The sequence below is a fragment of the Corapipo altera genome, unplaced genomic scaffold (assembly GCF_003945725.1).
Source record: "Corapipo altera isolate COAL_440 unplaced genomic scaffold, ASM394572v1 22b, whole genome shotgun sequence".
Lineage (NCBI taxonomy): Eukaryota > Metazoa > Chordata > Aves > Passeriformes > Pipridae > Corapipo > Corapipo altera.
Window position 1 is genome coordinate 13492447 of NW_020884876.1, and position 13627 is coordinate 13506073.

A 13627-nucleotide genomic window follows, 5' to 3' on the forward strand; every position below is an offset into this window, starting at 1 on the left:
CCACTCTTCATCTTAGTCTCACCAGCATGGAAATTACATTTCTATTTTCATTGCAGACTCAGCATATCTCGCCTCCATTTATTTATTTTGTCTGTGACATGAAGATATTTAAGCAAGATGAGAACATCACTCATCTTTCAAACTCCAGGCTTGGAAAAGGGTGCATGAATTCTCAGGAATATCCCACGGTAATTTTTAGATCATTAGCAGATTATTTCTTTATAAAAAGGCTCAGAAAAATCTCAACACTTCAAATCAAATACAGAAGGGAAGATGAGCAAAAAAGCAGATTTCCTAAACTTTCTCAAGTTAGCTTAGACCACAAAAATTCTTAAAGATACTCAAGAATCCAAACTGTTAAAATGTAGGGAATGCATATGCTAACCTTTACAGAAATACATACTCAGATCTTTCTCTGCAGCACTCAAAAAAACCCACTGGAAACTAATTTTTTTCTTTTCCTTACTGTGAGCATGGTAAGGCACTGGAACAGACTGCCCAGAGAAGTTGTGGATGCCCCATTTCTGGAAGTGTTCAAGGCCAGGTTGGATGGAGCTCTGAGCAACCTGGTCTTACGCAAGGTGTCCCTGCCCATGGCAGGAGGGTTGGAACTAGATGGTCTTTAAGGTCCCTTCTAACCCAAACCTTTCTGTAAATCTGTAACTAATCTCAGGAGAGATCTTTAGTAAGAAAGGACCTTGGCAAATTTTTAGGGCATCTTTAGAAAAATAAAGTCACAAAGGAGCACTTCCAGTTAACTGAAACTATTTGAGTTTAAAACCAAAAAAATCCATTTGAGTTTATGTAGTAGGTTCCGACGTTCTGTTGAAATAGAAGATAAGTCAGTTTGCAAAAATATACCTAAGTAAAACTTGCTCTAGTTTCCTTCACAGCTACTTCAAAAATAAAACTAAGACTCAAATGCTGATACTCAAACATGAAAAGAAACAAAAAGATGAAGCTACATGAAATGATAATACATGTAAAGTAAGTCTTAGCTTTATAACTGCAACAAAAAATCAGTATTTCACATCCACGTTCTACTGAATCTTGCCACTCTTAGTTAAAAACGCTTAGCATAACAACAGCCTGAAAAGTTTTTTCACTTTTATGATATATACCAATACAAATATCACCACTATCTACCTGATCTTCACAAAAGCAGAATCTATAATAAATACTCATTTTTATAGCACTTTTTATCTCCTTGGAAAAAAAAAAAAAAAAAACAAAAAAAAAACCAACCAAACAAAAAAAAACCCAACAAAACCCAGCTAAAACCTGACAGCCTAATTACAGGATGAATACCAAACTCATGCTTCTAGTCATATGATGCCAAGTGTTAAGGGCATTGACTTTAGTTTGTATAAATTATTCAAAACCACTGCATCTCCGCTCTCTAAAATGTCTTAACTAGTAAAGTTATGGCTACCCATAGTTGTGACAGCTGAAGAATTATACTCACTGGCACAAAGATATCAGCCTACCTGATGGACAGGATTGCTCCTTTCACATCCACCAAATTAATAATGTGAATACTTTTTAATGGCATTCAACCCAAACTGGCTGGATGAGCTGAGAACTCCAATTTAAACTTACTAAACTAACCTCATTTATTGATACATTAGAAAAAAAGTCTGCTATCGGAGTTGAAGAGCAGTCTCCCACACAGGTACAGTAACAAACAGCTCCATGAGTGGCAAAGTCTTTAAGGGGTTTTTAATTAACAGCTTAAAAAGAAGGGGGGAAAAAAAGTAAAGAACATAATCCCTCAGCATGAACTTGAATTAAATATAAAAGCAAATATTATAAAGCAAATACAACTCAAAAGCTTCACAGGTAAACACTCATCCTTAGTCGAGTTATGGTAAACACCTGTGTCCATTGCTGCCACTTTGGAGCAAACCTAAAATACATATAAGATGTAGTATTAGCTTCCAAACTAATGGGTCAGTACCTATAGCTGCAAATATTTGGTCCAGATAAGAAAAGAGGGAGAGTTTCCTTGGCAAAAAAAAAATTTCTGGTGTCCCTTTTATGATCAGATAGGAATAACACTGCAATTCGCTAAGACAAGTGAAAGGTACAACCCATACTCCTCTTTAGAAGGGGAGGAACTATGACTGCACTTTCTATTGTAGACAATGTAACTTTTGTCTGTTGAGTCTTAGGTCACAATGCTCATTTTCTGTTTGATGAAATGACGCTGCAACAGTGTCTCCTTACAGTTTACAGAGGTTGTTGCTTCTTTTTAACTTGGACTGAGGTTGCAGTCATCTGAGAGTTATACAAAAAAATGGAGCAGAGCTTTCCACACACCACCAGAATGACCAGAAATCTTGTTACTTGTACTAATTTTCTTTAACTTTTCAGAGTAATGCACTGAACAGTTCCTAGCTATGCGTACAGATTCATAAATTCAGGGTCACACCTGACTTGAGTATCTTTCAGATAATTTCGTTCAAGTTCAATATAATTCAGGATTGTCAAATTAGAACCTGAAAAGGTACCACTATCCCCAGTATAACTCTAAGCATCTTCTCAGTAACAGCAGCTGCCACAGATTTTTAAGGTCCTTGCACTGCATTCAAACTTCTTTACAGACTCATTAAAGCCTCTGAGATCAAGGAACAAATCTCATAGACCTCTCTAAAACACATCACAAGAACAGGACCACTGCTTGTGAAATCTTGTGGGGACCCCTGGTGGTTCATGGTCCTTACTTTCCCTACTAATGATTTTCCAGCTTCAAAGGAGTGAAAAAAACACCAGCTAAAGAGGAACACATCCATTGTACTAGTGTTAGAAGTGACAAGATTTTGGTCACCAAAAACAGCTGGGTATTTTTCATGGTATATGTCATGGTAGAATCCTAGAAGATAAGGGGCTAATGTGTATGTCTCAAACACTGATAGAAGGATGGCTGTGGAGCCAACCAAGGACAGCTAGTAATAACAGACAAGGATTGTTGGTACTAATAAGCTGTGAGAAAGACCAAGATGTGGCTGGAGAAGGGGGCCATGCAGAGGTGGGGCAGCACTTTTCCGGGACAAACATCCTTGTTCTAGTTCCTGGAGATAAGCACAACTGTGCAAGGACACGAATGAGGCCAAGTGTGGGCATGAACTGTAGGAGGGGATCAAGACTAACCAAGACCCCCCCCAAAGCCCTCCAACCCATTTCCACACAAGTCTGAAAGAACAGACTGCACATGACAGCTAATTTGCACAGAAAGCAAGAAATCTATCTTCAGGGAAGGGAAACCTTTGTATAGAAAGGCACCCTCACCAAGCCCAAGTGGAGCCCCTAGGACCCTGAATATCCCATCAGCTGGACTAACGTTGGAATCAGGACTAGTGACCTCTTTTTCTCTCCTTTCTTTCTTTCTTTAATTCATCTTTTCCTTCCTCTCTTCCCTTTCACCCTACCCCTTCATCCAAAACCTAATGCCATGTGCTAATATAGTAGGTCAGGGACTAACATATCAACTTTTATGTGTGTAATTTAGTAATAAAACTTTTTGATTGGTTGCAGACCCTCTGACTTGCCATTCCTTTTGACAATGGGCATCCCTGAATCTTGGGTGCTTCCTTCCCCTTGAGGGTGGGACATCACAGTAAGAGAGTGATAAACTGACAACCTATTTAAACCTCCAGACCAGGAGCCCTGACAGCAGGGTTACTCTTTTTCTTGCTCTGGATCCTCTCAAGCAACAGTGTTAAGACAGCAAGGTGAGGAAGGACTGAAGTGATCTGCAATCAACACCTGGATCTGGCTCATGGTTGACCTTCTTGGCTGGACTACACAGACATCACCTCATTTTTGTAAAAACAGCACATCCAACCATCACTGGTGGCGGTTCTGGTCATTTTCAAAGATTAAATAAATATATAAATCTCTTCAGAGAGAACTGTGAAACTCTGATGTTAATAAACAGATTGTTAATAGATTGTTTATGCTTTTCAATATACACAATATTCTGTCCAAAGGAGATTAAAAAAAATCAAAGGCCGTGAAGCCTTAGATGCATAACACCACCAAAAGCAAAGTATTTAGTAAATCAAGTGTGTTAGCAGTTCTCAATGCACAGCAAGTTCCCCTCACTTGAATATTCTTCTCTCCAGCTGTAAAACCTACTTGAGTGGTTGGCAAGGGCAGCTTCTAAAATTACGTGTACTTTATCAGGGTCTACAAATGGTAGACAAGTTTCTGGTAGGAGAGTCCAGGGGGAAATTTACTGTTCAACACTGGTATCAAGTTGAAAGCAAGACTCAAGGTGGGTATTTTACAAGAAAAAAAGAAATTGTGTTCATGTAAGATTTTTAATATTACAGCAACATGAAAAAAAATCACCAATAGTTTACTAAAAGGCTTCTAGGTAACAGAGTAAACAAGAAGGTCAGTTATCTTAAAAGTGTTATATAACCACGGAGATTAGGTCAGTTCACTGGGTTCATAGATAAAATTTATTAAAAATAATCCATCCTCTACTCATCCAAAGAACCAAAACATTTTTTAAAATTTGTTAAAGAGCAATAAACATTGACAATTTTGTAACAGGGGTAACAACATATATACTCAGTACACAGATTGTTAGGTCTCCTCAACTGTCTTAAAAGTTTTACTAAATAAGTTAGAAGAATATTCACATCTCAGCACAAAACAGAAGAAAACTGCTAAGTCTATAAGACTGATAATAATTTAAAGTGTTTACATATTCTTGTAGTTTTTCACATGAGAATAAAAGTTTTCTGCAAGACAAACAGCAAAAAGTCAAATAACAATTAAAGAAAACTTCAGGTTCCTTTCCTACAGATACCTACTTTGGAAATTTTCAAACTGAGAAAATGAATGTTTTGGAAGCATAGGGAGAACTGATTTTTTTTCCCCAACACATGTGTGAGACAAATTAACAGCAGAAAACTCAGGGGAAAAGCTGCAGTAGATTAAGAACTGCAGATAACATCAAAATCCAACAAATCTGGCAGAGAACACTAATTTGGAGATAAGAGTAGAAGGAACTCAAACATAAACTTCTCTTTCAGGAAACAGAGTAGTTGAATTTTAACTGACAGGATGTCAAAGTATTAAGTCACCTCAGTAGCTCTATCTGGAATTTAAATAAAGTACTGAAGTGAAATGCCATTTTTGCTATTACAATTAGGAAATGTTTCTTCATTATACTTTATTGCAGTATGAACATGCAAAATGCACATTTCAGTATTTTCTCTTTTCTGAACTTTTTAGAGAAATTTATCAAAATATACCACACATAAGAAAAAGTAACAGCAAAGGTTATTTTTATCAAAGGGGCTGTGCTTCAGGACTAAACTTAATTCACTTTTTTCTTTACTATTCCTCCTTACCCTCCCAAAGTAAGCATAGTCTACTCCTGTAACTAGAAAGCCTGAGGAAAATGCTTAACAAACAAAACGGTTGAATGCCTAAAAAGTTGAAGGAGAGAACAGCTCACTAGACTCTCTGCAAGTCAACAAAAATAACTGCTAGTACCCACTATGAAATTATGAATTCTCTTCTTTACATTCATTTCCAGGAGTATATATTCAAGACTACTTACTACATAATACAAACTAATATGGATACTCCAGATGTAAACAGATTTGCAACCGTTCTAACAGCTTTGTCTAGAATCCTTTCTATTATGCATGAAGCCTAGGAATTACTTTGTCAACTCTCTTCTCCCATAATAACAGATATTATCAGATCATTAAGTATAACCACTATCTCAACAATTTACATTTTTCAGTTTCTATCTTTTTAAAGCAAAGTACATGTCCCAGCAAACTTTTCTCTGTTTATAACTCTCTTTCATATTAGAATCAATTTAAATGAGTATTGTTTTCTCTAGATATTATTCTCTCAGATGATTTTATAAAGGCTACCAAAATTCAAAACCAAGTTTCAAGTTTAACAACTATAAAAATTTGTAACTGTCAACTTTCTGATATTCCAAGCTCAGCACACAAACAAGCGTGAATTACTCTGTCACAGAGCCTCCTCGTTCATGAGCACAGGTACAAAGCTGGCCTGACACCTGAACAACTTTTAGAACTCAGCCAACACAGAACCTGCACTTTTAGGTTATGACATAAGGGAACGGCTGACACAAGGAGGACAGGATTGGGAACTTGCTCTTGAAGCTCACAGACATTAAACTGAAATCTTAGTTTTGGGAAAATAAGCAAGGAGGGTATGTAAGCAGTTCCATGCACGTGATTACTGCCACTGCTGACAACCTTTGGAAGTTACTGGGTTACTGCTGTTGTCAAGATGCCAAAGCAATAAATTTAGGAACACACAAACTAGTCTGAGAATTAGGAAATGAACTTAAACTGGCACTATCAATTCTGGCACAAATCTCAGCAGTAGGGTTTCTATTCTACTTTTTTAGTATGACCAAGTTAAAAATATCCCTACTTACAAATTATTATAAAACTTTACCCTGAAAACTTGATTTGCACAGTTACACCTATCCACGTGTATGAAGTCACTTAAATAAGGGCAGGAAAAAAATATCTGAATGTTCCTAGAATGCCTTTTGGCAATGGTTGTGAACTTGGAACACTTGTCCCAGCTTTAGAGCTTTCACTCAAGGAATGCAACTCTGCTGTTCAAATGCCAAGGTAAGATACACGCATATGGAGACCCCAAAGCAAAGTGGAGGGAGGGGGAGCCAAACTGTATATTCAGTGAACAGGAGAACATATATTACACGGCTAGACCCATGTGTTCATAGAATAACCAGTGCACAGTGGGTTCTCACTTGCATTTAAACATCAGTTTGCTACAAACATTTGGGGTGGAAAAGAGTACAAGAAGAAGTACAAATATAGTCATGAGAAAAATGCAGGCAAATTCATAAAATACAGTTGTTCAGAGTGATGCAGTCACAAAGAGCAAAGACAAACAGCTTCAAGTGTCTTTCCCAGTCAAGAATTTGGATAGGGTTGTTCTTATTACAAATTAATATTAAGAGAAAGAAGGTATTTTTCCTAGGATTACTTTAACTTGCAAGCATGCACCACAGGGAGAATAGTAGCATAGAAAACTACAGAGAGAGGACACCAAAAATTTGGGCAAAGACAGCCTTGGGAATCATACAATCAGCAAAATACGTTTCTAGAAATATTACAATACACAATGTGCATGATATTTACTGTTTTAGGACTGACATACCAATACTAAACAGAAGCAAGCAAGAGACAAGCTCCATTTTTCTGGACACTGTATAAGTTTTATTTTCACAGTTGTTGCAGACAGATGCACAGTCATTGTGTTTCAAGCTACCTGCAGTTTTCTCATAGCAGAACTCCTTCCCATTATGACAACTTTGAAGCAAGTTTACATCTGCTTGCCAATGAAAGAGACAAGACATCAAATTTAAGGCAGTTAGTCAGTGAAAGACTTATCTTAGAAAAAATGAGAGTGGTAGCTGGTGAGTTCTCTAGGGACTTATTTGTTATACTTCACAAAGGTACATGTCCGATAACGCACTTTTTTTTTTAATTTTACATTACAGCTTATTGACATTTCCTTAAACAGAGAAACAGTATTGAGGACTATCTGTTTTCAAATCTGTCATACCAACACATCCTTCATTCTAATAGCTGTATCTGCAAAGAAGCATCTGTTGCTAAGGGATACAGAACATAAACCCTTCACAGGTCCACCAGAAAGAAAAGCATCTGAAAGCAAAAAGCACCAATACACCTGACAATTTCTTTCAAAACTCTGCATCATAAACTTCAGAGGTCCCACAACCTCAAAGAGGAGGTGCAAGTCCTAACACCCAGACGATTACCATTACTGACACATTGCCAAAAGTATTTAAGCATCTATTCTAACATAGTTTAGCACCAGAAACATTTTATTTGGTTGTAAGGCCCAAATTTAGTTTAGTATTTTAAGTGTGACACAGCAAATTTACCATGCTACACTGAACATAGTTCACTATCAGCACATAATTTTCCACTGTCAGACTCTCAGACGTTCATTTTAGGTGAGAATTGATACACACTTGTTTCACAGCCATTCCCATGTTTTTGGATAGGGAAGGGAAAGATTTTGGACAAGTAGGGAAACAATATGAAAGAATGCAGTCCATATTCAGTTTTAAACTCGCTGATCTGCACTCTCATTTAACTGAGAGGCTCCAAGGAGAGAGCCCACTATCTCACCCCTTGGGTAAGAGCGGCCCTACTAGCCTAACCCGTAAACCAGCATAAAGCGAGCAACTCGAGCGGAATAATCCTTCCAACGCTGGTTACGTGGGGAGGAGACCGTGGACCTTCCCAGCCGCAGAGCCCCTCGCTCTCCGTGTGCGCACGAGAGCTGCCCAGAGGAACGCGGGGATGGGGTGGCACGCCGTGGTTACGCCGTGTAAACACGCGGGGCACTCCTGCCTTACCCGGGCCCTCGGGGGAGGCGGGCGGACCAGGAGAGGGGTCCGCCGGGAACCACCACGTTCCCTTCCCTTCCCGCCCCCGACTGCGAGACGGAGCCATCTCGCTGACGAGGGCGCAACAGCCGCTCCGCGGACGAGGGCTGCGGGCTAGCCGCTCCCCTCCTCCCCATCCCCATCCTCCTCCTCCCGCCGCCTCAGCCCCGCTCGCTGCCGCGCCGCGGGGGAGCCCAGCTCGCCCTGCCCTCCCCCGTCCCGTCCCGTCCCGTCCCGTCCCGTCCCGTACCTGCGCAGGCGGCGCCGCCCGCTGCTCCCCGGGGAGGCGCTGGCTCATCCTCCCTCCGAGCGGCAGCGGGACACGGGCTCGGCCCCGGAGCCGCGGCCGCTCCGCCGCCGGCACCGCCCCCTCGGCGCGGGCAGGGCGGGGCTCGCACGGCGCACGCTCGGCGGGTCAGCGGCGCCGTCACTGCTGGTTCCGCTTCCCGCGGCCCGCCCGGCTCGGGGCCGGCCCCGCTCCCGCCCGCCGAGGGGCGCGGCTTCCCGGCGGCGCGGGCCGCGCTCGGGTGCCGCGGTGCAGCTCGCCCGGGGGGAGGCAGGACAGCCTCGCGCTTAGAACGGGGAGGAGGCGGTTTCCCAGGTACAGGAGGGAGGGAGGTGCTGGGCACATCGCGGCGTCGTTCGGCTGCGGGCTGAACCCACCGTCTCTGAATTCCAGACCAGCAGGCGCTGCGGGGCCCCGAGAGCATAAGGGTTTTACCTGCAGAGGAAACACAGGTGTCGGGCTGGGCACGGAACTGCTCGGCCGAGGTGCTGAGGCTAGTGAAGGGTTAGCTTAGCACACAGTGACAGAAGGCAGGTTCCAGAAAAGCGCGGCAGCTAAAGGGAAAGGGGTGGATTATTTTTCCAAGGAAAATGCCCGCTGGTCCGTTTGTGCAAGGCTAAGAACTGTGCGCACCAGGTGATGGATCGAGGCAGTCGGACTGAGAAAGTGCGTTGTGAATCTGGAGGCTTTGCCCGTAGGTGTCATAAAGGCGCTGTGGGGTCGGGAGCGGAGGAGCCGCAGGTCCGGCCCGGCCCGCCCCGGTGAGCGCTGCGCTCAGCTCTGCTGGGGCGCGCGTCCCTCTACGGACCCTGCCCCGGGGCTGTCCGTGGGCAGACTCGTACCGGCGGTGCCGGGCTGTGCGGTGCTGTGGGTCCCGCTAGGTTCGTTCGTGAAACACTTGTAGCCGGTTTTTGGTTTTTCACTCCCGAAACCGCTGACAGCCACCCCGCGCGCCCCGCCCGTCACGTGACCCGCGGCGCGCGTTACCAGGGTGAAGCACCGCTAACGCGGAGAGGGCGGGCCGGGCCGCGGCCCCGCCCCTGTGCGGGCTCGCCCAATGGGAGCCGAGCCGAGAGGCGGGGCCGCCAATAGGGGCGGTGGGGCGGGGCTTTGGCGGGCGCGGGGCCAGGTTGGGTGGCTGTGGCGGCGGCGGGCAGGTATGGCGGGGCGGGCACGGGCACGGAGCGGGCACAGGACGGTGCTGTGGCGGGGCGCGGCACGGCGGAGATGGGGCGCGGGGCCGTCCTCCTGCGGAGTCTCTCCCAGCCGCCCTGGGGCGAGGGGTTCTCGGCCGCACCTCTCGCCCCGTTGCTGGGCTTGCCCCAGCTGTGCGGGGGCGGCGGCCTGGCGGGGCCCGGCCGGGGAGCGGGGGCCTGCCCTGCCCTGCCCTCCCCTGCCCTGCTTGCGGGCACCGCACCGCGCCGCACCGCTGCTCGCACGCCCGGCCCAGCCCTGGCCTGGCCGTGCGCTCGGGTCGGCCGGGCTGTCGCGGGGTGTGACTTCTACTGCTTTCCTGCGTGTCCGTGGTGGATGAAATGACTTATTGTCCAGGGCTGGAAAAGCCAACGCCCTGTCGGTGCTGATGTCCTTTCTCAAGACGCCGCTTTTTCCCTTTTCACGTGTAAAAATAAGACCTCTATCTTATAGAAGATATACACGCCCTTTGCTGAACTGCAGGCAGGCTGATTATTGACCATTTGTATTTGCACGGAGCAGCATGCGGTAGCAGCCCTGAGCTACGCCTAGTGCAGCTGGTTTAGCTGTAGAACAACGGGTTGTTTCAGAAAGCAGAAGGAAGAGAACTTCAGTAAAGCCATGTGAAGTTCAAATTGTGTCCCACCTGCTGTACTTTACTGTCGCCCAAAAGAGAATATTGAAGTTAATACCAAGTCTTTCTCATATTTAGAAATGCAACTTCAGATTAAACTGTCTCTACTTTAAGAAAAAACTCTCACTAAGACATTGCAAGTCTGTAATTTTCACTTTTTCATTTCCTGGTAGTTATGTTTAGTCCTAGTAGGTTTCCCATCTCTTTTGCAGAACAGATTGCTTCAGATCTCTTTTGTTTTGTCTTTCTATACTAGTCAAGCTTATTCATTTTAGTCTGCTTTCATGGTATGCATTCTTTTAAGCAGCATCTGTGTCCAGTGTGCGGTAACTCTGTGGGAAAAAAATGAACCCAAATCAGGAAGAGACCCAGATTGTGAGACCTGTGATGTGTGTGAAGTATGGATCTAAGGTGCTAGGATCTCCTGTTGGGAGTAAGCTGGATACAGCAAAGCATAAATGCTGCTAGTGCTTGCAAATGAGGCTTGGATGCAGAAAAGCATAGGCACCATTTGTCTTTTCAGCTTATGGAAACTTCCTCAGGGTGTGGCAGTTCTGCTGTAGAAAATATGATCTTTTAGTCTACCGTGAATTTGTTTTGCCATTTTTTTGCTTTGGTCTTTGTTTTGCCAAGTCTCTTTGCTATTCTGACACTAGCAATAGCTTTCACGTGCAGCTCTCTAGTCTCTTGTTTTTACTAAAGTGTTTTTAATATAGAAACTTAAACACTATCTACATTCAGCTGAGTACTCCATTTGATCTCAGAAGGTAGTCTAAATGGTCAGATAGTACATTAAAAATAATGATTCTCACTATTTTGTAATGAATTTATTTGCAACACGAAAAAAGTCTTTCAATCAGACTTTAAGGCACACCTTGCTGTACTGAATAATGATTCTAAACTTGATGGGGATCTGTTGAATTTCGTCCATTTTTTTCTTCTATATATCATCTAATTTCCAAAGTACTGGATTTAGTGCTTCTTAAGAAACAACATGTAGGGATTCCTTCTGCCCCTGTTGTATTTCTTCCAAGTAAAATGGAATGAAGGATTGTTGCCCAGGTGCTATAAGTCCCTATGATGTTTGCTTACCAGCTGAATCAGAAGCTATGACACTGACTGCTTGCTTTATTTAAAGATAGAACACATCGTTTTAGTCAAAATGAAAAATTAAACAGGTTTTAGCAATGTAGCCCTTTTTGGCCCAAAGTGAGTTAACTGTACTAAAATAGAATTGAGACTAAGAGTAGGTGATTTCCACAAAAGCAACTGAAGAGACAAATTGATTAACATTTTGATTAAAAAAAAATGTAGCCTGACCTGTCAGGCTAAATGACTAATTACACCTAACTAAATCTGGGTTGTGGTTTTTTTTGTGGGTTTTTTTTTTGCCTAGTACTCAAGTAAGCATGCCTTAAGAAGATAACTATGGATAAATATATTAAAGTACGGAAGATTGGAGAAGGATCCTTTGGGAAAGCAATACTTGTCAAAGCTAAAGAAAATGGCCAACAGTATGTTATTAAAGAAATAAACATCTCTAAGGTGAGTTATTATTATTCATTCCTGATCCATTCTTTTTGTATTTCTGTTCTCAAAAATCATTGTTTTCCTTCTGAAGATGTCAAATAAGGAAAGAGAAGAATCAAGGAGAGAAGTTGCTGTATTGGCTAACATGAAACATCCGAATATTGTCCTCTATAGGGAGTCGTTTGAAGGTAAGATTAACTAATACAGTAGAATCTGAAGTAGTGCCAATAAGCCAATTCTGTACACTGCTTGCTGCATTTAGTTTAAAACTCTGTGTTTCCTCTCTTTAATCAGTATTTTTCATACCTTTATTATTTATTTCAGTTCTTTTGCACTGTATTTTTTTCACAATTCCAATGCACATTTTCAAGTGTAATTTAGAAAAAAAGGGCAACAAATAAACAGAGGTATTCATGATTATCCCTACATGCTTTGATTTTGTTTGATACTTATATGAAAGATATTCTCTTGTTTCTCCAGAGCATAAGTCTCCTGGAATACTTTTAGGTACCCTAGCAATTGGAGGGCTTTTGTAGGTTAAATACGAGAACAGTCTAAGTTTGGGTATTGATTACCTAGCAAGAGCAGTTTCATGTCTGAGTTTGTTGTCTTAGAATGCAGTCTTCAGTAATTGCAATCATATAATTGCTTTCAGAGGTGGAAAAATAGATGGGACTGTTTACTTCATCAAGATATGAAGGAAGGAGAAATATAATTCCACATTGTCTTCACAGTGAATGGCTGGAGAAATGAGCAGAATAAATAAAAGATTCCAAAAACCTATCATATACATTAAAATATTATTTAAAACCACTCTAAAATTATTTGAAATACTGTTTAGGGACAGCGCTCTCTTCTCCTTTACTTCCTTTCAGCTTACTTTCATGTATCTTTTGCCTGGGGGCTTTTATTTTCTTCATTCTTTAAATTAGATTTTTGTTATGTAATCATATTATATGACCATAGTCTTCTGTTTATAAATCCATGCTTCTGCCTTCTTTGTCTTAGAGGCCTGTTTTTTAAGATTGTTTATTTCTTACAGGGTCAACCCTGCAGTCCATAATTCACAGGACTTCATGTTGCACCTTTATTGCTAAAACACATTGACTTTGAATATACTGATTCGGTTTAAAAATAAGAGAATTATTTCAGCTACAGGTCTACAAGAAATCCAGACTTCTGAGATCATCTTTTGAAATAACACTGATTATAAAGCTTAACCAAGATACAGCTGTAAGGGTTCAATGTTTTGAAAGACAGATTTCAGAAGCGTTCTGTGGGAGTGAAATTGAAGTGACCTAGATGATTCTCTAGATTTTAATTTACAGCTTAAGTGCTTAACTTTTTCATAAAATAAAAGCTTTTATTTTGAGCAGCATGATTGATTTTTTTGCAGTTATTTAGCTCTTCTCAAAATCATGCCCAGGATGTGAGGAGCATAGTTCTTATGTTTTTGGCAACTTGCAATTTGCTTCTGCTTAACCTGTTTTTTCATCAATAACTTGCAAAGATTGCATTGGTCAAC

At 42.1% G+C, this 13627-nt stretch overlaps 2 protein-coding genes across 12 annotated transcripts in view; one reads left to right on the top strand and one right to left on the bottom strand.

Annotated features, from left to right (window-relative positions):
* The window catches only part of CLCN3 (chloride voltage-gated channel 3), a 71908-nt gene extending 63083 nt beyond the window's left edge, over positions 1 to 8825 (bottom strand). For both annotated transcript variants that reach the window (XM_027635512.1, XM_027635510.1), the window contains exon 1: positions 8709 to 8825. The gene's annotated coding sequence lies outside the window, so the exon portion shown is untranslated. The remainder of the gene's footprint in view (positions 1 to 8708) is intronic.
* A 122-nt stretch (positions 8826 to 8947) lies between these two features.
* NEK1 (NIMA related kinase 1) overlaps positions 8948 to 13627 on the top strand; it is a 45929-nt gene continuing 41249 nt past the window's right edge. For 7 of the 10 annotated variants that reach the window (XM_027635602.1, XM_027635609.1, XM_027635608.1 and 4 more), the window contains exons 1-3: positions 9068 to 9296; positions 11967 to 12117; positions 12194 to 12290. In XM_027635602.1, coding sequence (XP_027491403.1) covers positions 12001 to 12117; positions 12194 to 12290 — 214 coding nt within the window. In that variant the 5' untranslated portion in view covers positions 9068 to 9296; positions 11967 to 12000. The other 3 variants (XM_027635605.1, XM_027635606.1, XM_027635603.1) reach the window with 3 other exon arrangements.